The 25,037-nt window shown below is 43.9% G+C and overlaps 1 protein-coding gene across 1 annotated transcript; it reads right to left on the bottom strand.

The window, feature by feature from the left end:
• CMTM6 (CKLF like MARVEL transmembrane domain containing 6) lies at window positions 1–24,621 on the bottom strand. Its single transcript, XM_075271320.1, has 4 exons — window positions 24,379–24,621; window positions 5,792–5,968; window positions 4,198–4,296; window positions 1–2,413 (listed from the first exon to the last, which is right to left on the bottom strand). The coding sequence occupies exons 1-4, from the start codon at window positions 24,487–24,489 to the stop codon at window positions 2,252–2,254; spliced, it is 549 nt and encodes a 182-aa protein (XP_075127421.1). The 5' UTR covers window positions 24,490–24,621; the 3' UTR covers window positions 1–2,251.
• Between the last annotated feature and the right edge of the window lie 416 nt (window positions 24,622–25,037).

Here is a 25,037-nt window from a genome sequence, read left to right as displayed (position 1 = left end):
TTGGTGTATATATTTAATATTATATGTATTGTCTTGCAGGATAAAATCACTTCAAGCTAAAATACTAAAAATAGACAAAATCAGATTCAGATATGTACATACCAGCGGCCATAGATTTAACCTCCAAGAAACAGTTACAAGATATTCATTTATGCCGTGTTTTATACAGAAAATGGTCACTTATTATTTCATCTATGCAAACAACGCAGGAAAGAAAAATTACATAATTTCACAATAAATACATAATGCATAGTTCAAATACCTGGCGCTTTTCATTTTTTAACTTTCTGAGGCGGTTCCTTCGGATCCCCCTTCATTTTTTTTCTAAAGCCCGGTTCACATCTGCATTGGGATCATTCCGTTCCCCTCCAAATGTGCAGCGAAAAGTGCAAGCAGAACTTTTCTCTCTGCATTTTTCAAGTGGAAAACACACAGACCCCATTATAGTCTATGGGGCCGCGGGTTTCCTAAGGTATCCACTGTTTATGCGGATTAGGTTTCCGTTTAGGGGTCTCCGAGCAGACTTCCTGAACCCATGCGCAGATATGAACCGGGCCTAAAAGGCACCATGCATGCCGGATAACTGGCATAAGTAATGATACATCTGGCGGGTTTTATCGCTCTGCCTCCAGCATGCTCTCACCAGGTCTCTGGATTGTGACGGATTGGCTATTTGAAGCAATGAAGGTGCTACCATTGCTTACAAAGAGATAAGGGACAACACCCTTGCTCATTTGAATATTGACAAAAAACAGCAAAATCTCAGCGACTGAGGCACGGATTCACAAGGCTAAAAACACCATTTGATTTTGGTGACCCTATCTGTGGAGTTGGGGTGATATGTTCTGGTGACAGGCTCCCTTTAAGGTATATGGACGTTAGGTTATCATGGCCTACAAAGTCTACTTTTTTTTAATGTAGATTGTGAGCCCCATATAGGGATCACAATGTACATTTGGTGATGATTTTTGAAGCAGGCTTGTCTAAAATGATCACAAAAGTCTTGTACAAATACACCCTAACTAAAGTATATAATTGGGTAAAGATCTCCATCCTTTGAGTAGGCACACAATTCTTTAGATGGGATAGATCAGGCAGAATCTGGGTATTCTCATCTATGAGAAGAAGTCACTATTATCATACACTGCGATTAGTAGTTGTATTTTAGAGATTTTTGTTTAAAATACTAAAAAATTAGGGATATTAAAATACAGAGAAATCTTCAGCTGCTTAAAAACATTGATTCACATTTTTTATTGTAATAAAACACTACAAATGTTGATTTCCTGCACATGATATGGCTGAAACCCCCGCAGCAGTCCCTTCAACACCAGGTCTGGGCACTAAATGCACCCCGGAGTTGTCACTTCCTTCCCAATGAGCTCAGGCTATGAGAAGGTTGTATTGCCAGAACAGGCCCAAATTTTTCCCTAAAACCATATTTACAGTTGCCTAATAATGGTCGAAAATTCTCTACAGGCACTTCTATATCTCAGCGTATCCATTACCTATTAAAGTATATACTTCACTAATGGGGGGGGGTCTGGTTTAGAAAATCCTTTCTTAAATACCCTATTAGGGTATGTTTAAATGATATTTTTGTGCCGATTTCAGGACAATTTCCATGTCAGAATTGGCACGAAAAACATTCCTGCTGTCTGCCATTGCTCAAATGGGAACTACTGTGCTGTAGGTTATATGGTGCGGATCTTCCCACAAGAAATGCATCATGGAGGGAAGAAGCCGCAAGTCCATTGTTACCGTGGCTTCAGTGTGGAAAGCGTGGCAGGAGACCACCGAATAAGGTTATACCCTTCAGGCAGGCCTGTGACAGGTGACAGCAATAGCCAAGGCTTAGTCTTTAATGTTCCCATTGGCACTGGGCGTTTATAAAAGTTGGGCCTGTAGGGATCCGCAACAGTTTGCGGCAGCCTAAAAACATAGATATATTCTAAAAGATTTCATTATTTTCATACTGACTGGACAGTAAATAAATAAGTGAAGCAATCCATCATGCATATAATAAACCATTATCTGCAATGAATAAAAAATAAACTTTTACAGCATAAAAGAGAAGTGATCTGGAAAGGCAACCTTTTTCTGCGTATCCACATAGTGTTTATGAATTACATCCTCCATTATGTATTTACTTGGATTAAAAAAAAACAGACCATAAAAATCAATGGATTTCACGATGGAGAGACTTTCCCGTGGCGGATCTGCTAGTGCTCAGAATCGGCGCACTAGAAAATCAGGCAGTGGCTTGAACTGGCGTGTTTAATGGCTCTCTCTCTACTGTGCCATTTGTTCCTGCTGCTGCTGTTGTGGTCTCTGCTTGTGGTCGCCAGTAGCCACCTTTATACATGAAAATGAATTCCAGGAGAAACACGAAGGAGGCCAGAAATCCGAAAGCCTAGGAGATAGAAAAATCCCCCATAAAAGTTATATGTAGGACTTATCCAGTGATACTTCCTAATAGACTTTATACAGGTTTCTTGAATCAGTCCAGTGTCCATCCACTTATAATGTTCGCTCATATAATGCATAAGAGGAGGCTGGATCATGCACTGTGCTTCCCAATCTCCCACATCCTTACTAATATTATTTTGTGAGTTTGGATGTTTGTTCCTCAATCACGCTAAAACGGCTGGACGTTTTTTTCTGAAATTTCACACACCGAAGGATACATAGGCTACTTTAAAAGTGGGTCACTCACCTCGGAGACGGCGCTGGGGTTGGCAGGGGGCAGAGACGGAGCTGGGGGGGGGGGAGGGTGTCGGAGAGGGAGCTGGGGGGGTTGGAGAAGAAGCTGGGGGAGAGCTGGGGCGGTTGGAGATGGAGCTGGGGACGGGGGGTTGGAGATGGAGCTGGCCGAGTCCACAGGAGTGGGGTAAGAGGGGGACTGGGGGGGGGGGGGGCCAGCAGCCAGGGGTCCCGCTGGTGTGGGAGGGGCCCGCGCCGAGCGCAAGGAAAGGGGTGTGGGGGACCACGGCCTGCGCTGCAGGTGGTTCGCGCAAAGGTCAGGGGGACGCGGACGAAGTCGCGGGTATAGCTAGTACTGTATATGGGAGTCTAGGAGAATGCACATGATCCATCACCTTTTGATTTAGAGTGATGGTGAACCTATGGCGTACGTGCTAGAAAGGGAACGCAGAGCCCTCTTTGTTGGCACATGCGCAGTCGCCCTGTACCAGATTCCCAGTTAGTGAGCGATCGCTGCTTTCAGCTAGCTGTGCAAATGCACATACAGCTGAAAGATGTCAGTGTAGGCTTCAGGTCCGCAGCTTACACTGATTGCAGAATGTGACCTGTGCCCCGAAGCAGGCGCAATGACGCAAGTCATCAATGCCTGCAGTCAAAAGAAGATGGACAACATTCTTCGTGGGACTGCATAATGGGTAAGTAGCATATAATACTGTGTGGGGGACACACTGTTAGGCATATAATACTGTGTGTGTGGGGGGCCTACTGTGGAGCATTAACTACTGTTGGGGGCCACTGTGGAGTAAATAATACTATCTGGGGGCCACTGTGAAGCATATAATACTGTCTGGGACCGAGACTGTGGGGCAGATTGTACTGTGTGTGGGCCACTGTGTGGTAGATTGTACTGTGTGTGAGCTACTGTGTGGTAAATTGTACTGTGTGGGGGCCACTCTGCGGCAGATTGTACTGTCTGGGGTCCCCTTCACTATTTATATCACACAGTCCCTGTTTTATACCAGACGTGATACTAGTACAGGCTGTAATAACATTGCACGGTCACTATAAAACAGATCCTGTGTGATGGAAATAGTGAACGTTAATTGTTCAAAAGTACTAAATGCAAACTATTACATTTCAGCACAAAGTCCTTTGTATTATTGAAAGCTCGATAAAGCCCCATTCACACGACTGTATTTTGCGGATCCGTCCACAAATGTGGAGCCACATCTTATTAAGTATTACGGTTAAATTGCCGTGTTGGCACATTGTGATAATTTAGTGGGTTTTGGGTTGCAGTTTGGACACTCGGTCTCTAAAAGGCCATCATTGGTATATACCATATATTTTTTAGTATGACTCAACTGTCTATTTTCTAATGTATAAGTTTTGTTGGTATTTTTTTGTTTTTTTAAAAGCGATATCCCCAAATGTATATTTTCTCATACAATCCTAGACCTACCATAAATGAAGTTACAAATATTCCTGACTTACCACAGATACTTTTCCAAATGTATTGTTGTCCATTGTAGCCGCAAATATAATAGAAGCTATCAGGAAACAAATGCCGACAGCTACGGTGACCCAGAAATCCTATAAAAGTAAAACCAATGTCATTTCCTGTTCTTTCCTCTAGGTGGCGCTCAAAGTAAAGTTATGTCATTCACTGAGCCTCATGAGACACTGGGATTCTTGTTTTAGTTTACTAGACAAAAGGACTAGATAAACACTTGTGATACTAAAGAAATACGTATCCTTACACCAATGCAGAGGCAAAGATGCACTACAGTGATTTAGACAGTGCACTTTTATAAGAGATTTGTATGTGACGTAAAAGGCAAAAAAAAGAGAAGAAAAAAAAATCATACCCCCTTCATTTAACCCCATTATGTTATACTTTCCCCACAGGATCTGCTTCAGTGCCTGGTGCAGTGACCATTTTGCTGATCTCCCCAGGTCTGGAGTCCTGGCAAGTGTGTCTATTATTATGTGCAATGTACAGTATGCCAACTGAGCCTACTAATCCCTTCAGTTTCCATTGTAATTTCCCTTAAAGGGGTTTTCCATGAAAGACATTTATGGCAGATCAGCCAGATACACCATAAACATCTGACTGATGTGGGTCTCCCCTTCAAAATGACCACCACTCATCCAGCTTCCTTGTTCCATTCACTTACCTGACCATAATCTTTTTGACAAGACTGTCCCCAGTTATTGGCCTTATGATAAAAGCGTACCCCTCTGAGCCATGCTGTTTGGAAAAGGGCCCCTTCACACGGAGTATACGCTCGCTGATTCTGAACGTGTAACACGTTCCGAATCAGCGGCGTTAAAACAGATCCCATTGCTTTCTATGGGAGCCGGCATACATGCGCTCGCCATAGAAATGAATGGGCTGCTTATCACATTGAAAGCAATAGGGAAAAAAGCAGCCCATTCATTTCTATGGGGAGCGCACGTATGCCGGCTCCCATAGAACGCAATGGGATCTGTTTGAACGCCGCTGATTCAGAAAGTGTCACACGTTCAGAATCAGCGAGCGTATACTCTGTGTGAAGGGGCCCTAACTCCCATAGAACTGAATAGTAGTTTTCATTCACTTCTAGGAGAGTTACAGACACAGCATAGCTCTGTATTCATCAGCACAACCATGGAGGACGGTCTTATCAGTGAGATAGCGGGCAGGTAAGAGTCAGGGCACAGACATGAGGGGAGTATTTTAGAGACATGTGAGCGTTCCAAGGTGAGACCTCAAAGTAGTAGACATTTATGGGAATATCCTGTGGATATCCATGTTTTTAGTTAGAAAATCCCTATATAGTGGTACTGATTGGCATTGATACTTAACCTCGATATGCAGTATATTCCCGGTAGTCCATAGTGATGAGTGGACCCCAATGGACAAATGCATCTATCTCTCAATTGATACACAGAGGAGCAGGCCCCGTTCTTGAGATCAGTGGAGTCCCAGTGCTCAGACCCCCACCACTCAGATTACTAGTCCCTACTCAGTGTATAGGGAATAGGCTGAAGTTCTTAAATCATCATATATGGCAAAATTTACATTTTGTTAGTTAAACATACTTACAATTTTCTTAAAGCTTGGAATGACAATTTTTCGCTTCAAAGGTGACCAGTACACAACCAGCATAAGGATGGCAAGCAAGAAGGCACTGCAGCTTACAAACTCAAAGATGTACAGGCCGGCACAGGAGTCACACTGCTCAATGACTTCTTCTAATATGAAGGCCAAAAAGGACAGCACCTAAAAGACAAGCATAGGTCAATCAGATTTTCTATCTATGCATATACACAAGCACCTAAAAAATGATGTTTGGGTAAGGTTGGGGGAGGGGGAATAAAAAGAGAAACACTATAAATTTATGAAAAAGGTCAGGAGTCAATGTCAAAGGAGTCACTCTTTAACTATTTGCTATTGGACATTAGCCCAATCTTACACTTGATTTTTGGGTAAAATCGGTTTCTAATACATTTTTTCCAGTTGCCTAAAGAAATGTGTTATTTGAACAATGATGCATATTTCTTATTGAAATCAATGAGACGCTGTTTCCAAGTGGATTTGATGGCCATTTCACAATAAACTCAAAATGCATAGTTAGAAATGGCCATCAGAGGATACGTGCACACAGAGGATGAGGACGGATTCTTCCTCCCATTGTTGAAGTTGAAAAAATTAAGAGTCCTGCTTGATCTCGTTGCGGCTGATTCATCCCCAGAATCCACAGCTCAAGACATTGGGCCTAACCAGCAGCGGAAACCCGAGTCTGGCTGTCAATGCCCTACCCTGAATACAGAGAGCCTGAAGCAGGTAGCCTGCGGCTTGACAGCTGCTCTATATGCCAACACTCCAGGCTCTGCCTACTAGTCCGTATCCATTTCATATTTCCCACATGAGGCTTCACCCATACAAGTTTCAAATAGATCGTTTCTGAGGAAGGTCTAAGGACCGAAACGTCAAAAGATTTATTTACGGATCTAGTTTATTGTCAATACTACTTTGCATTGTGTCAATGGCGTTAACAATCCTGTTAAAATAAAATCACAAAAATTTTTTTTTCACTTTAACCCCTAAGTGTGTGCAACAAAATTACTTCTTGTATGCGGCAGGAAAATGGACAGGGATTCCTCTTCATTTTCCACCATGTGAGCTTACTCTAAAAGTATGGGAGGAATGTGTTGGGTTATTAGAGAACTGCATACATAAAGCAGTCTGAGGAAATTTTGGCAATTTTATTAAAAAGGGACAGATGGGAATTAGACGAACCACACCAGAAAGATTTAGTGGGCACCAAGTACTTTAACCCCTTCCTGCTGTGCGCCGTACTATTACGTCATGCTGAACGCATAGTTAACGCCCAGCGGTGTAATAGTTCAGCACTGTAATGCCAGGGGCACAGAAGCTGTGTCTGAGGCATTACTTCTGGAACCCAGTGATATTCTACAGCCAAGGCCCAGGACTAGCCGCAAGAGTACCCCTACAGATTAACCTCTCAGATGCCGTGATTCTGACATTCGGGGGGGAAGAGGGATGGAAGCCCTCCGATCAAAAACTTAAAAATAAAGTATATTCACGTACGCAAATTAACGTATTTTGGTCACCTCGTTTCCTCAAAAAAGTGATCAAAAAGTCATACCTACAAAACATCGGTACCAACAAAAACTACAACTTGCCCACAAATAAAGAGTCCTGATATATCTCTGTCAACCAAACAGTAAAAAAGTTCTAGGCATCAGAATACGGTGACCCCAGAAAAACTGTTCATTTTCAAGAAGTGACGTTTTATTTGCAAACGTGGTAAAACCTGATAAAAGCGATATAAATATGGTATTGCCGGAAATGTAATGATGCGCCAGGCAAAAGTTGCCATGTAATTTTCAAACACATTAAAAACAAAAAGTTATGAAATAATTGTAATTTTTTTCATACAACTGAACTGAAAAAAAAAAAAGAAGCTGAAACAGGAAAATCATTTCATCCATCATATAAAATGAAATTGAGGGTGTGGACACAGAGATCGGCCCCTTTAGGTTCAGGGTTGTTAACTGGCAGCCCACATTTAGGACAAATATAACCCTGACCACGCTGGATAAATGTGCGGTATAAGACACAGAACCATAAGCTGCTGACAACAGAACCTGCACAAATGTTAGAAAAGCAAAAATGGGGAGAAACGATGATATTCAGAGATGTTAACTAGTAACAGGCATGGGAGAGGCCGCAGGAAAATTATAGTCCTCAGCAGGCAAGGATTGTAAAGAAAGGAGTGGCTCCTATCCAGACCGAAAGCTTCCCTGACACAGATGTTGGCTGTTCTCTGCAGGCCCCTCTACTCCCGGGGATGCTAGCTATGCAAGAAAAAATGGGAAAGGCTCCCAAAATGCTCAACATATTCAACCTCTACATCAACGCAGTTAAGTCACTCATTTTACAGTTTATAGAGTTTACAGGATATTATGCAAAATGGTATATACTGTATATGTGACCTTTAATATGTAAGATAAGAGATAAGATAATCCCTTAATAGTCCCACAGTGGGGAAATTTCAGTATGTTACAGCAGCATAGTAATACAGATACAGGATAATACACAGTAATATATTACAGACATAGACACACATAAGCTGAGAAGAGAACATATACTAGGAGTCCGTAGCAACTAAGGAACAGAAGAAGAAAGGAGGAAGACTTCATAATCATTAGTTCTCTGTGCGGAGTGATCTTCGCTTGGTCTGATGTAGATTATACAGCCTGGTCGCGGTTGGAAGGAAGGACTTACGATAGCGCTCCTTCTCACACTTGGGGTGAAGCAGACGGTCACTTACAGTGCTGCCAAGTCCCATCAAGGTCTCACACATGGGATGGGAGTTGTTCTCCAGCATGGAGGTCACCACGGACAGTGTCCTTTCGTCACCCACCACCTGTACTGGGTCCAGGGGGCTCCCCAGGACAGAGCTGGCCCTTCAGATCAGCCTGTAAAGTGTGGGACCATGGTGCAAATTTTCAGACCCCAATGATCAGCTGAATGTAGGAGTTAAGTGCTCGAGTGCCACATTCCCTCAATCTTTTACACAGAAACATAAATTCGCCCAGATGAGCTCTGAGCCTGGTACCGCGGCCTGTACTGAAGATTGCATAAATCTGCTGCCTTACACAAGCCCCGGGGTTGGGTGCCTACCCAAACATGGATGGCATACCTGGGGGAAAAATATTATCAGGCGTGACCCCCACTTATGACACTCACGGTATGTCTTAGGAAAGGTCTGGGTTTGTCCTGGATAAACTGTTCACAAAGACTGAATCCTGTGTCATGCTTTCCTGACATAGACCCCCATCCTAGTGTACAACTTAAAGGGGTTGTCCAAGCTTGGATAGTTCTGGCCTATCCTTATTTCTGGCCTATCCTATCCTCAGGATGGGGTTTGTGGAAATTAATTTACCGTAATAACATTTCATGATATCCCACCATAATAATGGGTGATGTTAATAAGTCCATTGATAGATGCCATTCACCTGCCTCCAACCTTCTTCCTTTCACAGTGGGGGTTTAATTTAGGGATTCATTTTTAATTTAAGCCAGACAACCTCTTTAAGGCAGGGTTCACACTAGCGTGTGAACTACATGTAGGATTTAGCTGTCCACTTGAAAAATCGGACATCTTTGTGAACGGACACTTAATGACAGACACGGACTGTAAAGAACGCACATGCAGACAGGAAAGTAGATTGTGAAGTACTTTCTTCTCCACATGTTCTGTGCGGAGATCTGGCAGCAAGCACACAGACCCCAATATAGTCTTTGGAGATCTGTGTGCTTTTACTACATAGCGCTTGCAAATGCATTTGGTAGTCCGTTCGGGGGGTCCCCATGCGGACTCCCCCGGACGGAATACCAACGCAGATATCTACCAACCCTTACAGAATCTCAATTGAAGTACACACCACCATAGGAGTCCTGTCTGATAAAAAGAGCTTTATACCTGTGCAGAAAACATAAGACAGAATCCAACACAACACACTCCATATCTAGACTTACCTATGTAAATACAGACATATATTCTTTACATATGCCAAAAACCACAGGCAAGTCTTACACTTTGCCAAAACCAAACAAGGATTTATTCACATGACAGTGAAAAACAGCCAGCACATGAATGTCTAGGCTTTAAAGCGGCCATTCACCTGCTGACAGAACGCCATCACACACACGTTATTCGCTGTCCCTTTTATGGACAGACTGCTGTTATTATAATCTGGGGGTCCCTTTAGACTGATCTGCACAGTCAAAGTACTATAAACCATCTCTGCTATAAGATGACTCATATCACTAACATTATATAAGATAAGGAATCAGTAACCAGACATTGTCAGACATTTACTGGAATGACAAGTTTACTGAAATTGTCAGGAACACTGATAAAACATTAACCACTAGTAACACAAACAACACTTCCTATACTACAGCGTAACTAAACAGCACTTTGTAGATCGTAAGCCATTACATTATGTGGAGTGCAACTTCTGGAAACCCCCACCGATCCAGAGAATAGTGAACAGGACACATTGCTAAATCAGTCTGTGGCCCCTTCGTTCTCTGGATCAGGAGATATGCCATTGGTTGAACCCTCACCAGTCATAAAGCAATGGTAGACCTGGGTCCATTCACATGGAGGAAAATGTTGTGGAATTTGGTGCTGAATTTTCCACGCTGAAAAAAAAAGCCTCCCATTGATTTCAATCGGTTCTGCTAGCTTTTTTTCCCGCTAGCGGAAAAAAAAGCTAGCACTGGAATCTGTGTTCTACAATTTTAAATGTTTTACCTTTAATTTTTTTTATATTTTAGCCTCAATTAGGGAACCTGACCAAGTGATCGCTGGATCAACCATAATCACTGCAATACTTCTGAAACACAACACGCTCATTATATGGCGTCCCAGCGAGCTGCTGAGATGCTGGAACAATCGCAGGCACGGCGTGAGGAACAAGTTCAGCAGCAGGACAGCTTAAGAGCTGGTTTTTGGCCTTCCTCCGGATCAACACTGTAGGGGACTGTAGGGTTATAGGTTGGACTTGATGGACTGAAGTCTTTATTCAACCTCAGCTACTATGTAACTATCATCATCATCAATTTTAATTTACAAAATATTTTTTTTTTCTTAAATAAATTAAAATTTCCTACTGCACCTCCAACGACTATTGTGCCTGTAGATCGCTGCCTAAAGTAAGTGAGAAATTGAAGCTACCGTATATACTCGAGTATAAGCCGAGGTCCCTAATTTTACCACAAAAAACTGGGAAAAATTATTAACTAGAGTATAAGTCGAGGGGGGGGGGGGGGGAAATGCAGCAGCTACTGGAAAATTTCAAAAATTTAAATGATCAGTTTTTGGGTGCAGTAGTTGCTGGAGAAGGGGAGGGGGTGTTTTGGTTGTCTGTCTGCCCCTTCCCTGAGCTTGAGGACTGGTTTCTTTTCCCCCCACTTGGAACTCGGCCTGGCTGAATATAGGGTATCTGCGGTGCTCCTATTAACCCTTTTCTGACAGAACAGGAGCACTGCAGATCCCCTATATTCAGTAGACCGGGCACTTTCAGACACAGCGATACCTAATGTGTATGTGTTTCACTATGTGTTTTTTTTCCCCACTATTTTATATACATTGATATTGCAGCCGGTCACAGACCCCCCCCTCCTAAAAAAGAAAAAAAAATATTATTTTTTCTTTTTGCTTGACTCAAGTATAAGCTGAGGGGGGGCTTTTCAACACAAAAACTGTGCCGAAAAACTCAGCTTATACTCAAGTATATACGGTAGATGAAAGACATTGTCCGGTTTCATTGAAAACAAAATAAATAACTAGCCTCAGGTGGGGGAAGGGTCAAAAAAAAAAAAAAAAAAAAAAAGACATGGAATAACATCACGGCAGAGACACGTGACAACTGCAGCTCTGTCAACAAACACTAGAAGGGAGCAGCAGAGACTGAGGCTGAAGACGCAGGGGTCAGGAGATAAGCACAGCTCTCTTTTTCATTAAATCACACAACCCCTTTTATGCTGAAACCACACACTGCAGAAAAGCTGTGTTTTTTGTTGAAGATTTTACTGCATTTCTTTAGCATCAAAGCCAAGAATGTTTTCACAAGGCTTAGGAAATCTAAAGAAAGCACTTATACATCTTCCACCTGCTATATCCACTCCCAGCTTTAGCTCAAAACTCACAGCAAAATCTGCAAAAAAGTCACACAATATACGGCCTCAGCCTTATAGTCCTTACGCTAGGCAGAGCCATCTACATGTATTACTTGCTATTATAACGGTGAAGCATTCTTGTTAGAGATTTATAAACTTTTTACAAATCACTAGCAGGAGGATCCGGCTTCACACGGGTATATTTCATTTTTTGTTTACGTAGTGGCCCTATAAGAATAGGTTGGTTGCTCTGGAAACCTGGTGTAAAGCTGTGCGTATGTGAAAACTGAACAACCTGTGAGTTTCCATTGGTCCATAAGCATCATGTGATCATGTGTTATCGCAGTTTGGATATCAGGGAAAAACCTGTAATCGGTTGTTATGGAAACCTGGAGTAAAGCTGTGTTTATGTGACCATGTGTCATCCATAATGGCCTGCCCCTTTAAAGCTGACCTATAATACTGAAGACAAATGGCTGGGCTGTTATGGAAATGTGGAGACTAAGCCCTTGCGAGGATCTATTGGCTGAAAAGGGACATGTGACCATATGTATGGCAATAGGAATATGAGTGAAAGACTTGCAGGCTTCTTTTGGCTAATGCAGGTAATTTTTTTGGGAATACTTTATCTCAGGAACGGTACGTCATAGAGAGCCGAGACCCGGTCTAAAACATTCCTGGACACCTGATGTACCTGTGTGCCAAATTTGGTGAGGATCGGTCCAGTTGTTTGGTCACGTATAAAGAACATACAGAAACTCATCTATAGAGAGATACTTTGTAACAAGCCAGAGGCAGAAAAAGGAAATATCTGCCAGATTTCCCCTGCACACTCAAACATTTAGCACATTTCCTCATGGGAAACTTCTGGCTACAGCTTCATAAGGTCAGCAAGTTCCTGGCATTCTTTCACTCTGCCCCGCCAGTCACTTCTTTACAACATTGTGATGTCAGTTCAGTTCCACCCATCACACTACACTGTTAGCTAAGCTATAAGGAGAACAGCAACAATGGTATGCCAGAACTCAGTGTATATCCTCTGATATAAAGCAGATCTGTCAGCAGACTTTGATGCTCTGAAATGTAAAGGGTTACACCCACCTCAGCACTTTAAAAACGGAGATAAGATAATTAACTCTTTATCCATTAGGATAGAGAATAAATCGTAGATGGATCCTGAGAAAACAGGGGTGTTTTACTCCCACTGAGGACGTAGCAGTGGTTGAAGATGTACTGCACTACTCGTTTCAAGGGGAGACATAGCTAAAGTACCATACTCTTATCGCGAGCAGATGGTCTCAGCAATCGTACCCCAAATCAGCAATTTATCCTATATTCAGTTAATGGATCAATAATTTTTATGGCATAACCCATATGACATGTCCAGAATAGTAAATCTATACTGCCCTTCAATTTCCAGAATGAATTTTTACTGATTCATATGGATGAGATTTGTTAAACGTCATTCACTCTCCTAGTAGTTGCTAATTTGTATCAATACTAAGAGGGCTTATATCTTTGGAAAGGCTGAACAGATATAGATAATTAAACACCATAATACTCAGAGAGACCACATCAGATGATGTGGGATACCGACCCTTTCACACCGGGAGACAGGTCCTCTAAAACATACTAATGTCATACTAGTGTCATACTGTGTGGGAATGATACTCTGCAGTCTTATATATACTTTCTGATCAACACTGCACAATAGCACAGACTATAAATGGAGCAGAGGATGGAGGAAAAAAGAAAACATTGAGAGAGACGCTGTGTTTTTGTAGTTTGGGGAGTTGCCTAGTTTCTGATATTCTACACTGAAGATCAGCTGCCTTCTCAGAACACAAGACAAGCATTTCCAGGAAGCAACACGGCCTGTACGGAAATCACCATGCATAAAAGGCATAATCTGCAGGCGGGAGGGAAAAACCCTAACAGATCAACTCCAAAGTTGTAATATACAAAGTACTGTAGATAAGGACGACTACTGCCTTGTCTTCTAGGTAATATGTGTGTTCGGGAACAAGACAGTTCTGTCCCAAATCACACAGGTCCACAAACATTCTCACTTGTAGGTTTCTATCACTGAATTATACACACACAGATTGTTTGTTGGTATAATGTTGCGTTGGGGTTTCCGTTCTGCGGGAACCCAAAAAACAGAAACCCAATCCTACTAATATTATAAAGGTGAAAGTATGTGTGTTTGGATGTTTGTGTGTTTGTTCCTCAATCACACCTACACGGGCGAACGGATTTGTCTGGAAATGCGCACATACATACCTTGGGTCCCGGATTGAAAGATAGGGGACACACAGTCGGGTCTGGTGGGGGGAAAAGGGGGCACGTGGTAGGTAAGACGGGGGAAGGGGGCATGGGGTAGGAGGAAGGAGTGACCACATAGGGAAGCGGGTAGGGACAAAGGGGGGTGGCGGGCGCCAGGAGGGAGACGAGGTAAAGAGTTCCAGCGGGCCGCAGGGTGGGGTGGGGGGGTAGGTAAGACGGGGGAAGGGGGCACAGAGTAGGTAACATGGGAGAAGGGGACATGGGGTTGGGGGGGCGGAAGGGGGCACGTTCCTGGGGGGCAAAGGGGCACGGGGTAGGAGGAAGGAGTGACCACACGCGGAAGCGGGTATGGAGAAAGGGGGGTGGCGGGCGCCAGGAGGGAGAGGAGGTAAACAGTTCCAGCAGGCTGCAGGGTGGGCCCCGAGGGTCCATGGACCCACAGGTGTAGGAAGGGCCCGCTGCTGACACAAGGCAAAGGAACAAGCCTGCGCACTGCTCCAGGTGGGTCCCGCAGGGGGTCGGGGTTCCGCGGACAAAGTCGCGGGTAAAAGCTAGTAATAAAGTTTGTATTTTTGTGTGTAAATGTGAAAGTTTGTATTTTTGTGTGTTTGGATGTTTGTTCATCAATCACGCAAAAACGGCTGAACGGATTTGAATGAAATTTGGCACATAGATAGATTGTAACCTCGATTAACATATAAGCTACTTTTTATACCGGTAAATGACATGGCTTCACGACTGTTATGAATTTAGGTTCACATACTATATTACACTGCTCCTGCAGCAGCCTTATATCAGCCAGGGCTGTTATCACTCTGTGTAAACACACGCTAACCCTCAGTATGTATTTACATTTGCATATTATCTGATCTGCTCCAGTGCTCACAAAAGGACATGAGCTAACACCTTTAAGTCAAAATGGGAGTTTGCCAATTTTAAACATGCCTGGAAAAAGAAAATCAAATTTATCGCAAAAAACGAGAGCTATGAAAGTAGCCAGAAGTCACAGAGTTCTCCTCAAGCGCAGCTGAGGGGAATCATCGACTCCAACAACACACTCATTATATAGCTTCCCAGCGAGCTGCTGAGATGCTGGAACAATCATGGGCACAATGCGAGGAACAAGTTCAGTGGCAGGCCAGCTTCACAGCTGTTGAAATACCGGAGCAGGCGGATCATCAACACTAACAACACGCTCATTATATGGCGTCCCAGTGAGCTGCTGACATGCCGGAACAATCGCTGGCACGGTGTGAGGAACAAGTTCAGCAGCAGGACAGCTTGAGAGCTGCTGAAATGCCGGAGCAGGCAAACCATCGACGGAAGCAATTTGCTGAATATAGGCGGATCATCGACACCAACAACCCGCAAACGAAGTCGCGGGCAGAGGCTAGTAGGTTAATAAAGTATATTACAAAAGGTTCAGAAAACCCTCCTTTCAGAACAAAAACAACGTGAAACGGGGGCTACACGGTGGCTCAGTGGTTAGCCCTGTAGCCTTGCAGTGCTGGAGTCCTGGTGTTCAAATCCCGCCAAGGGCCTAAAACCATCTGCAAGGAGTTTGTATGTACTCCCCGTGTTTGCATGGATTTCCATCCCATATTCCAAAGACATACTGATAGGGAAAAAATGTACATTGTGAGCCCTATGTGGAAACCCAACGTGAAACGCCAGCTACATCTTACACAGGGGCGTAACTAGCAATAGCAAACTTTGAACTGCCACAGCCACCCCCCCAAAACACACATGCCCCCCCCCCCCATACTGCCCCCTTTCCTGGCCCCATGTGGCAACGCCTCCTTTACCAGGATCCACAAGGTATAATGTTTGATAGTGGCCCCTCCACACAGTATAATGCCCCAAAGAAGCCCATCACATAGCATAACGCCTCATACTGGCCCCTCAACACAGTATAATATCCTAAAGAAGTCCTTATGGTTTTCGTTAAGAGTTTTCCAAAAATGTTGGGTTCGCCACCCACTTGGAGTCTCTCCAGACCTCAGAGTATAATGAGAGGAGACCTGGGGGAGGAGATTACACATAACTAACAACAATGTTACTCTCCTCTATATAATATAGGTATAATCATAGGCATGGTAATAACTTTGAAGTGCTTTAACTTACATTTCTTATACTTTATACTTCATATCCACTGGTACAAAAATATATTTTTCCTTTAACTTATCAAAGTGATTTTGAGATTGCTTAGTCGTGACACATTGAGCTTTGTCTCAGTGGTTGGTCGATATGTTTAATATAAAATTTTTGAAGAAAAATGCAATTTTCAAACTCTGAAATTAATCTGCCAGTCTTATCGTCATACTACCCTAATTACTTTGCAATTATAATTTACCATATTTCTGCTTTATGTTGGCATTAAACTTAAAAAATTTTTTTCCAGCCATAAGGCTTATAACTCGAACCACAAGTTTCAAGCACCGTACATTTCCAAAGCCCATTTTTCAAGGGACCAGTTCAGTTCTAAAGGGGCATTGAAAGGCCTCTGCAATGGAAACCCCCATAAATGACCCTATGCTAAGAACTGCACTCTAGAAAAAATTTAAAGGGGTTGTCCAGGATAAAATAAGAATTAACCCCTAAACTAAACCCCCTCCCCCACCTAACGTCTAATTTACTTCAATTAAAAAAGAATCTAATTACTAGAGATGAGCGAGTACTGTTCGGATAAGCCGATCCGAACAGCACGCTCGCATAGAAATGAATGGACGTAGCCGGCACGCGGGGGGTTAAGCGGCCGGCTGCCGTCAAAGCGGAAGTACCAGGTGCACCCATTCATTTCTATAGAGCGTGCTGTTCGGATCGGCTGATCCGAACAGTACTCACTCATCTCTAATAATTACCCATATCACTGGAGTGCTCATGTGAAAACTCAAGGGACACTTTCTAATAATCCGGTGACGTTCCATTTCACCGCTTATGAACCGGGACCTCACCATTACTCTTCCTTCCCCCCTCCCATCAATAATTACCAAGCCTTTCTGTGTCTAGAATGGCTCCTCCCCTGTTCCTTCCTGCTAGTAGTGGGTGGAATCGGTTAGCTAGGGAGACGTTGGGAAGGTGGCAGGGGCTAGTAATGGGCAGGGTCGCTAAGCTAGAGAGAGAAATGGGAAGGGGCTAGTAATAGGCAGGATCGCTAAACTAGGGAGACAGGGAGTGTAACATAGTGAGAGAGGAGGGGGGGCTGAGTGAGAGGGAACTATTGTAGAAGCTACACAGGAAGCTGCACAGAAGGAAGCTAACACCAAGTAAACAAAAGCAGCTGCCAGAGACAGCCAGAAAACATTCTAAACACTGCTAAAGGTATATGGGTGTACTTATTAACCCATTACTAGCACTAACAGATCTTTCTGAAAAATAAAAAAAAATGATTTACTGCCCAGAAAACCCCTTTAAGGTTAAGGCCCCACAAGACGTCCAGCAGCAAAAAAGCGAAAATCGCGGCAGCAACACATCACGGTTCTCTCCACAGTGTTTTAGACAGAAAGTTTGCAGAGGTTCCTCTGCAGACTTTCTGTTTCAATCATACATATGGGGAAACCGCCAGCGTTTCCATAGGTGTAATTGAAATGCTGTGCTTTCCAAAACCATGCTGGTTTTTGGAAATTGGAGTGTGTCTGCACTGCGGTTTTTACCGCAAAGTGGGCATGGGATTCGCTGGAATCCTATTCACTTTGCCCTGACTGTAAAACGCCGCAATTTTTCCTTCTGCGTTTACGTCCTGTGGGGCCCCAGCCTAAAACAAAATTTTGGAAATTTCTTAACCCTTTCATTGTTTTACAAGAATAAAAACAAAATGGAGGTGAAATTTACACATTTCAACTTCTTTGATCAATATATTCATTTAGCCCTAGAATTTACAAAGGGTTAAAGGAGAAAATACATCCCAAATAAATTTCTCTATAGCAAGGAATTATCCCACGTACATAAAAATTGATGTATGGGCACACTGCAAGACACAATACAGAAGGAGTGCTATTTGGATTTTGGAGGGGAGATTTTACTGGAATCATTTCCATGTTGCATTTGAAGACCCCCCTAAAGTAGCAGAAAAGTACAAACCTCCAAGATGTGACCCCATTTTAGAAACTAGACCCCTCAAGGAATTTATATTTCTTGAGCATTTTAACCCTACAGTTGTTTCACCGAATTTCTTACCATTGGGATGTGAAAATGAAAAACTATTTTTTTTTTTTTTTTTTTTAACCAATAAAATATTGCTTTACCCTAATTTTTTTGATAAGTGGTTAAAGGAGAAAATGCACCCCACAGTCTGTTACAAAATGTCATGTTGTGCTAAATTGGTGTATGGGGACAAGCAGGGCTCGAAACATAATGAGCATCATTTGGCTCCATGCCTCATTTGCAGAGCCCCTAAGGTGGCAGGACAGTGTAAACCCTTAAAATGTGACCCCATTTTGCAAACTAGGCCCCTCAAGAAATCTACCAAGGATTATAGTGAGTAATTTCACCCTAGAGAATTGCGCCGTGAAGATGGAAAACAACATTTCTCCTATATAATTTTGCTTTAGCTCCAAATTTTTCATTTCCACAAGGATTAGAAAGGAGAAACTTTACTCAGAATGCATTAGGTAATTTTACCCAAATTCAGAAATGTCTAATATTTGGAGAGCAGATTTTGGTGTAAATGTTTTCAGGTACCATGTCTCATTTACAGAGCCACCCAAGTCTGAGAATAGAGGAAACTCCCAACATATGACCTCATTTTGGAAACTACACCCCTCAAAAAATAATCAAGGGGAATAGTAAGCATTCCCCACAAGTGTTTCATAGAATTAAGCTGTACATTGCAGTGGTCAGTGCAGTGGAAACCCCAACATATGATCTCAGTTTGGAAACTACACCCCTTAAAGGGGTATTCCCACGTCGCATACTCACCAGTCTTCGCTGCTGTAAATTCTTCTTTCTTTCGGCTTTGTTGCGTCATTGGTGGGCGGGGTTACATATGCAAAGCCAGCGGCGAGAAGTCGTCACTTCTATGCCGCTGGCCCTGCGTGTGCGCTCCCGATGCAGCAAGGCAATACAGACCCGGCATCCGCTGTAATAGAGAGGCGGATGCCGGGGAGTGTAGACGCCGGCACAGGTGCCTGTGACATCGCTAGGCTCCTGCCCTGCATGAAGCCAGCAGTGGCAGGAGCGATGCTGCTATTCCGCTCCTCCCCTCCGGAATAGCAGCATCGCTCCTGACGCTGCTGGCTTCATGCAGGGCCGGAGCGTAGCGATGTTGCAGGCATCTGTGCCGGCATCTAACCCTCCCCGGCATTCGCCTCTCTATTACAGTGGATGACAGGTCTGTATTGGCGGTCCCTTCCGCCCCCCAAAGTGTAAACTACCCCCCCCCAGGCTCGCTCCCGTGCACTATCCCTCCTCCCTCCCCCCTGAGAGCAGCAGATACATCACTTGACTTTTGACCAGATAAGTCAAGGGATGTGTCAACAGAGAAATGAATAAAGTAATACAGTGGACAAACAAAGCAGTTTTGCTGAAGCAATGTATTTAGGAAAAGTCTTACATTCACATTAACAAGCAGTATAGATAGGATCCTTGTGATGGGACAACCCATTAAAGAGGACTTTTCACCACCTCCACTAATTCACTAATTGTTCTTAGCATCTGGTTAATATCTGCTGTTTCACTGAGTACAGCACAGTTGGAATTCTTTTTCTCTAGCTCCCACCATTCCTGAGCAACAGGCACAGATAGTTTAGATGTCTGAGGTGCTATTTAAATTGTGTAATGTCAGAAGGGTGGTGTCAGGCAGGGGGTGTGACTCAGGGCTCCAATTAGAGGCAGCCAGTGTCAGAGCTCAGAATCACACCCATTGTCTGCTCCTGTCTAACACCGCCCTCCTAACGATACAAAGACTATATAGCAGATCAGACACCAAAACGAACAGAACTGAATGTTTGGGAATGGTGGGAGATAAAGAAAAAAATTACCGCTGCACCAGAATGAGTGGATCAGCAGCTATTAAGTGATAGTTGGACAGGTTGGAGGTGATGAAAAGTCCTCTTTAAAAAATTTATCAAGGGGGTATAATGAGCATTTGGACCCCACAGTTATCACATCAATTTATTTTCCAGAAATTGATGCTCAACAAAGGTTGAAAGGTAAATCTGTGCTGAGTATGTTACAGTATAAAGAGGTGATAGACTAGGGCAAATAAATTAAATAATTAATAACCCAGGTACGTGTGATATAATCTGAAGCAATCTTCATGCACAGGCCAGGTTTTTCGGGGCACATCTGCGCCCAGGGTCTCCGTTATGCAGGTTTCCGTTTCCTGCCCGAAACTGGGCAGGAAACGGAAAGCTGCAGGCGTTTTTCAAACCCATTCAAATTAATGGGTTTGAAAAGAGTCCGGCCGTGAGCACCGGTGAGCATTTTGTGCTCTCAGCGGTGAAACAGTTTTTTTTTTTTAACCGGACATAAAGTCGGACATGCAGGACTTTTTGTCCGGTTTAAAAAAAAAAAAAAACGGTTTCGCTGCGGAGAGCATAAAACGCTCACCAGCACTCACGGACAGACACAGTCTGACAGGATTCCGTCTTCTGTCTGCAGAAGACGGAAACCTGAGAGCGGAGACCGGACGCTGGTGTGAACCCAGCGTAAATGGTATGTTTCCTTATGGAACACACTGCGCATCTTTTATGGGTCTTCCTTTCTTTGCAGTTTGTGGAACTTCACTTGGAAAGTATTGCCCTGGTACAATATGGGCACCTTCAGTTTCAGACGTACTGGGGCCCTTCCTTTCTGGTCCCCAAATATCATGGGTCTTGATAACTTCCTCCTGAAGCGCAAGGAATGTCCTGCCTGCAAATTATTATATCGCAAAAGTGTTATCTATTCCCATGTGTACGATGTGCACAGCCAGAACTTTGTATAGCGCTCTTGTTTTTCTCATGGCAGTACGGCTTCAGAAATTAGCATTATAGGCCAGGATAAAGTCTGGGTTGGGGGTAGTGGTACTGATACCACATAAAGGGATATGGTTCTGCCGATACCCTGAATTGTGGACAGTACAAGGACATCCCCCTTGTCCTTATACTTGACCAAAAGCATGTTCTCATTGCAGACCACCCTGTTTTCACTGCTTCTGCTACAACCTGTGCCCTAGGGAGGCCTCTCAGATGTTTGTGCATTGTCCTACAAGCTGCAGTTTCTCTGAAATGGAGGCATCTAGAGAGTGGGATACTGATGTAAAAGTTACTCACATATAGGGGATGACCTTGGTTCAGCAATGGGTGCAGCAAATCCCACGCTAGGTTCAAACTACCTTTATTTAATGTCCATCTCTCTCATCCATCACAAGAAAGCAACAGACATTAAACAGGACTTTTCATGTCCTCAGGCACATACGGATTTATATACCACAAGAATTCTGCGCAGTCGGCTTTCCCGTTACTTTTCTCTGCCCACTATCAGAAGGGCATTCCTGACAGTCTAGCTGGCCTGTGAGGAACGCACCCCCCGACAGTATTGTCCATAGCCCTGTACTGTCAGAGGGGCTATTCCTTAACGCCCAGTGATGATGCTGAACTGTGAAGAGCGCCCCCCCCAGTACAAGTCTATGGACGAATACTGTCAGGAATGCCCTTCTAACAGCAGGCAGAGATCAGTAACGACACTGATATCCAAGCCCCAGGTGCACATAATGGGAAAACCGACAGTGCGTTGAATTCATCTCACGGTCAGCTTTCTAGCGGTGTATAAAACCGCATATGCCTGAGGACGGATGAAGATAAGACACTTCCATCAGGCGTTCATCTGTATTTACCCCCAATGTAAAAAATATGACACAAGTTTCCTTCATGGTTTTTACTTTTCTGGTGGAAGGAAAAAAAAGTTATGCACTATGCAGTACTTTGTATTCTGCCTATTCATTATATTATAGAATAAAATTATCACTCTCATACACAAGGCTCTCCATAATACTGCACCTCCCTACATTTCCTCCCTCATCTATGTCTACCGCTCAACCCGTGTTCTCTGTTTACTCAATGACCTAACACTTAGGGGGCATTCACACTACCGTCGGTGTCCGACAGGTAGTGTCCGCTCAACATCTTGCACGGACATTAGGAGCGGACACTAGCTGTGTCACTTGTCATTTATTTAAATGGACATCGGGTGCGTTCTTTTGCACTCCGTGCCCTTCCTTCCCTCTCCGCAAGTGAAGATGTCCGACTTCTCAAGCGGACAGAAAAACCCGACATGTAGGGTTCTTCTGTCCGCTTGAGAAGTCGGACATTTTCACTTGCGGACAGGGAAGGACAGGCACGGAGTGCAAAAGAACGCACCCGATGCCCATTTAAATAAATGACAGGTGTCACGGACTCAGCTAGTGTCCGCTCCTAACGTCCGTGCAAGATGTTGAGCGGACACTACCTGTCGGATACCGACGGTAGTATGAACGCCCCCTTACATCCTCCATTATCAGAACCTCCCACGCTCGTATACAAGACTTCTCCCGAGTTGCACCACTTCTCTGGAATGCTCTACCCCGGACAATCAGATTAACTCCCAATTTCTACAGTTTCAAACGCAAAGTAAAGACACAATTTCTAACGTAAACCCTTCAATACTATAATTAGAATCCCCAAAATTTAACCCTGCTCTGTCCCCGCTTCCACATTTCCCCACATGATATGATGTCATCTCATGCTAACTTTATAGGTCTAAGCTCGACCCACATGTTAAAGGACACGACTAGTGACGGCTCATAAAGTTTTATGTTTGTGTAATGACAGTCACCTCTATTACAAAAGTGTCTGACCTCTGTATAAGCAATGCCGCCCCTGTTACCTCTTGTGTCACCCCCTCTACCTCATAGATTGTAAGCTCTTGCGAGCAGGGCCCTCAGTCCCATTGTGTGAAATGACTTTCTTTGTAATGTATCTTTGTCTGTATTTGAAACCTACTAATTGTACAGCGCTGCGGAATATGTTGGTGCTATATAAATAAAATTTATTATTATTACATAAGTAAACAAACATGAGATAGCGTCTTGTGGTTTACATTGTGAGGACACAGAGGAGGATCTGTCTGTGTCCGTTACTCTATAGCAATGGCAGTGTGGCTATAGCTAACCACGAAAAAAGAAAAATTGTATATATCGCAGCACAATCGCTAAAATGGGGGTCATCATTTTTAATTTTCCTCAGAGGCTGCAATTGTCCACTAAAACAGCCCTATAAACCAGACTCTGCCTCCAATGTGCACGGTGCTCTATCACTTATAAGCCCAGTCACATTTCCAGGAAAAAGCTTAGGGTCGCATGTAGGGAGTTTCCAAAATCAGGATCAGAGCGTAATAATTGGAGAGCCGACTTTCACCAGTGCCCCAAGCTAAGCAGGACATAGCGGGTGCTGAAATAGCAGGTATCTGGGAAAGTTTCACTTTTCATATTGTTCCATCTATTGCGTATTGCTTTTGGAAACCATCTCTGGGATTAAACAAAAAAGGCTCCCTATACCAGTTTAGAAATTATTGGAGGGGTGCAGTTACCAAAACCAGGTCACTTCTTGTTATTCTCAAGTTCTGACGTACGGGGCCGAGAGCAAAACTCTGGACAGATCCTATTCCTGTCCATTTTGTGGACCGTTCTCATTGGCCTCAATTGTGGCCGCAGAACCGTGGGCGGTATAAAGACGTATAGAGCTATATGTCGCCTAATCATCACACACACAGTCATAGACATGGCGCCTGAAAGTGTGAACAAGTCCTTACTCTCTGCCATTTAGGGGCCAATACAGACTACGGTGTATACAGAGATTTTCTACACATAAAAAAACTATACAGAAACATGTTTTGAAGAACGCAGGGTTTTTTTTAATGTAATAATGAATGCGTTATTGTGGAGAAAAGCATCACGTAAAACCAGCCAAGAAGGGTACAAAAAGAAATTGCGCTGAAGGAGGGCGCGGGGTCGTATTTGAAGACGCCTAAACCCCTCCTTAAGGAGTAGACAGGTGAGGTTCCCACCAAGTGCAGGTTACACCGTGTAATGTGTACAGCACAACATGGCTTTGTTCACACGGCGCACAGAGCGCGTCCGTGCACTTCCTGTTGCTTTGTGTCCGCCCCGCTCTCCCCACCCCCACTAATAAGAAGCCCCCACTACAATACACGGCGCAGCCACTTACCAGCTGGGCGATCTTTATTAGCAAATGCTTCATTTCCAGCTCGGAGCCGCAGAACGTCTTGGGCTTGGGGAGGGACTCTGTGGTCGGGTTATACGTCCTAGGTTCCGTCATTACCGTGCCTTAGTGTCCGCGTTCCTACAGTGTGCCCCGGTGCTCGTCCTCCCTGTACTCCCGTACTCCCGGGCTCTCGGGCTTCTTCTTTGTGCTCCCTGCACTTCCTTCTCTACAAGCGACTTCTAGAAAATGGACTCCAGCTAAGTGAAAGTGAAACTATGGGCGCTGAGAGGTCGGCGTTACGTTACACAACACGACTGACTAATGGGGAGTTCCGCACAAGTCTGGCCCTCGGCTTCCCCCTGGCGAATTTATTGCGATAATAAAGAAAACCAAAACTCTTCTTATCCTGAAGGCAGGACAGCTTGTGTGCTGGGGGATCACCTGTACCACCTGTACACACTAGGACAGGGCTACACACTAGGACAGGGCTACACACTAGGACAGGGCTACACACTAGGACAGGGCTACACACTAGGACAGGGCTACACACTAGGACAGGGCTACACACTAGGACAGGGCTACACACTAGGACAGGGCTACACACTAGGACAGGGCTACACACTAGGACAGGGCTACACACTAGGACAGGGCTACACACTAGG

The sequence above is a fragment of the Leptodactylus fuscus genome, chromosome 4, assembly GCF_031893055.1.
Source record: "Leptodactylus fuscus isolate aLepFus1 chromosome 4, aLepFus1.hap2, whole genome shotgun sequence".
In the NCBI taxonomy this organism is placed as follows: Eukaryota; Metazoa; Chordata; class Amphibia; order Anura; family Leptodactylidae; genus Leptodactylus; species Leptodactylus fuscus.
Note: the sequence above shows the minus strand (reverse complement) of the source record. Positions and strands in the feature narration are given on the sequence as shown.

Bases quoted from the DNA above. Each gene is read 5' to 3' on its own strand.
- CMTM6 (XM_075271320.1), bottom strand. From the start codon at position 24,489: ATGACGGAACCTAGGACGTATAACCCGACCACAGAGTCCCTCCCCAAG. The intron at 5,969-24,378 runs GTAAGTGGCTGC...CTTGTCTTTTAG, and splicing joins TAATAAAGATCGCCCAGCTG to GTGCTGTCCTTTTTGGCCTT. The intron at 4,297-5,791 runs GTAAGTATGTTT...TTACTTTTATAG, and splicing joins TTCCAAGCTTTAAGAAAATT to GATTTCTGGGTCACCGTAGC.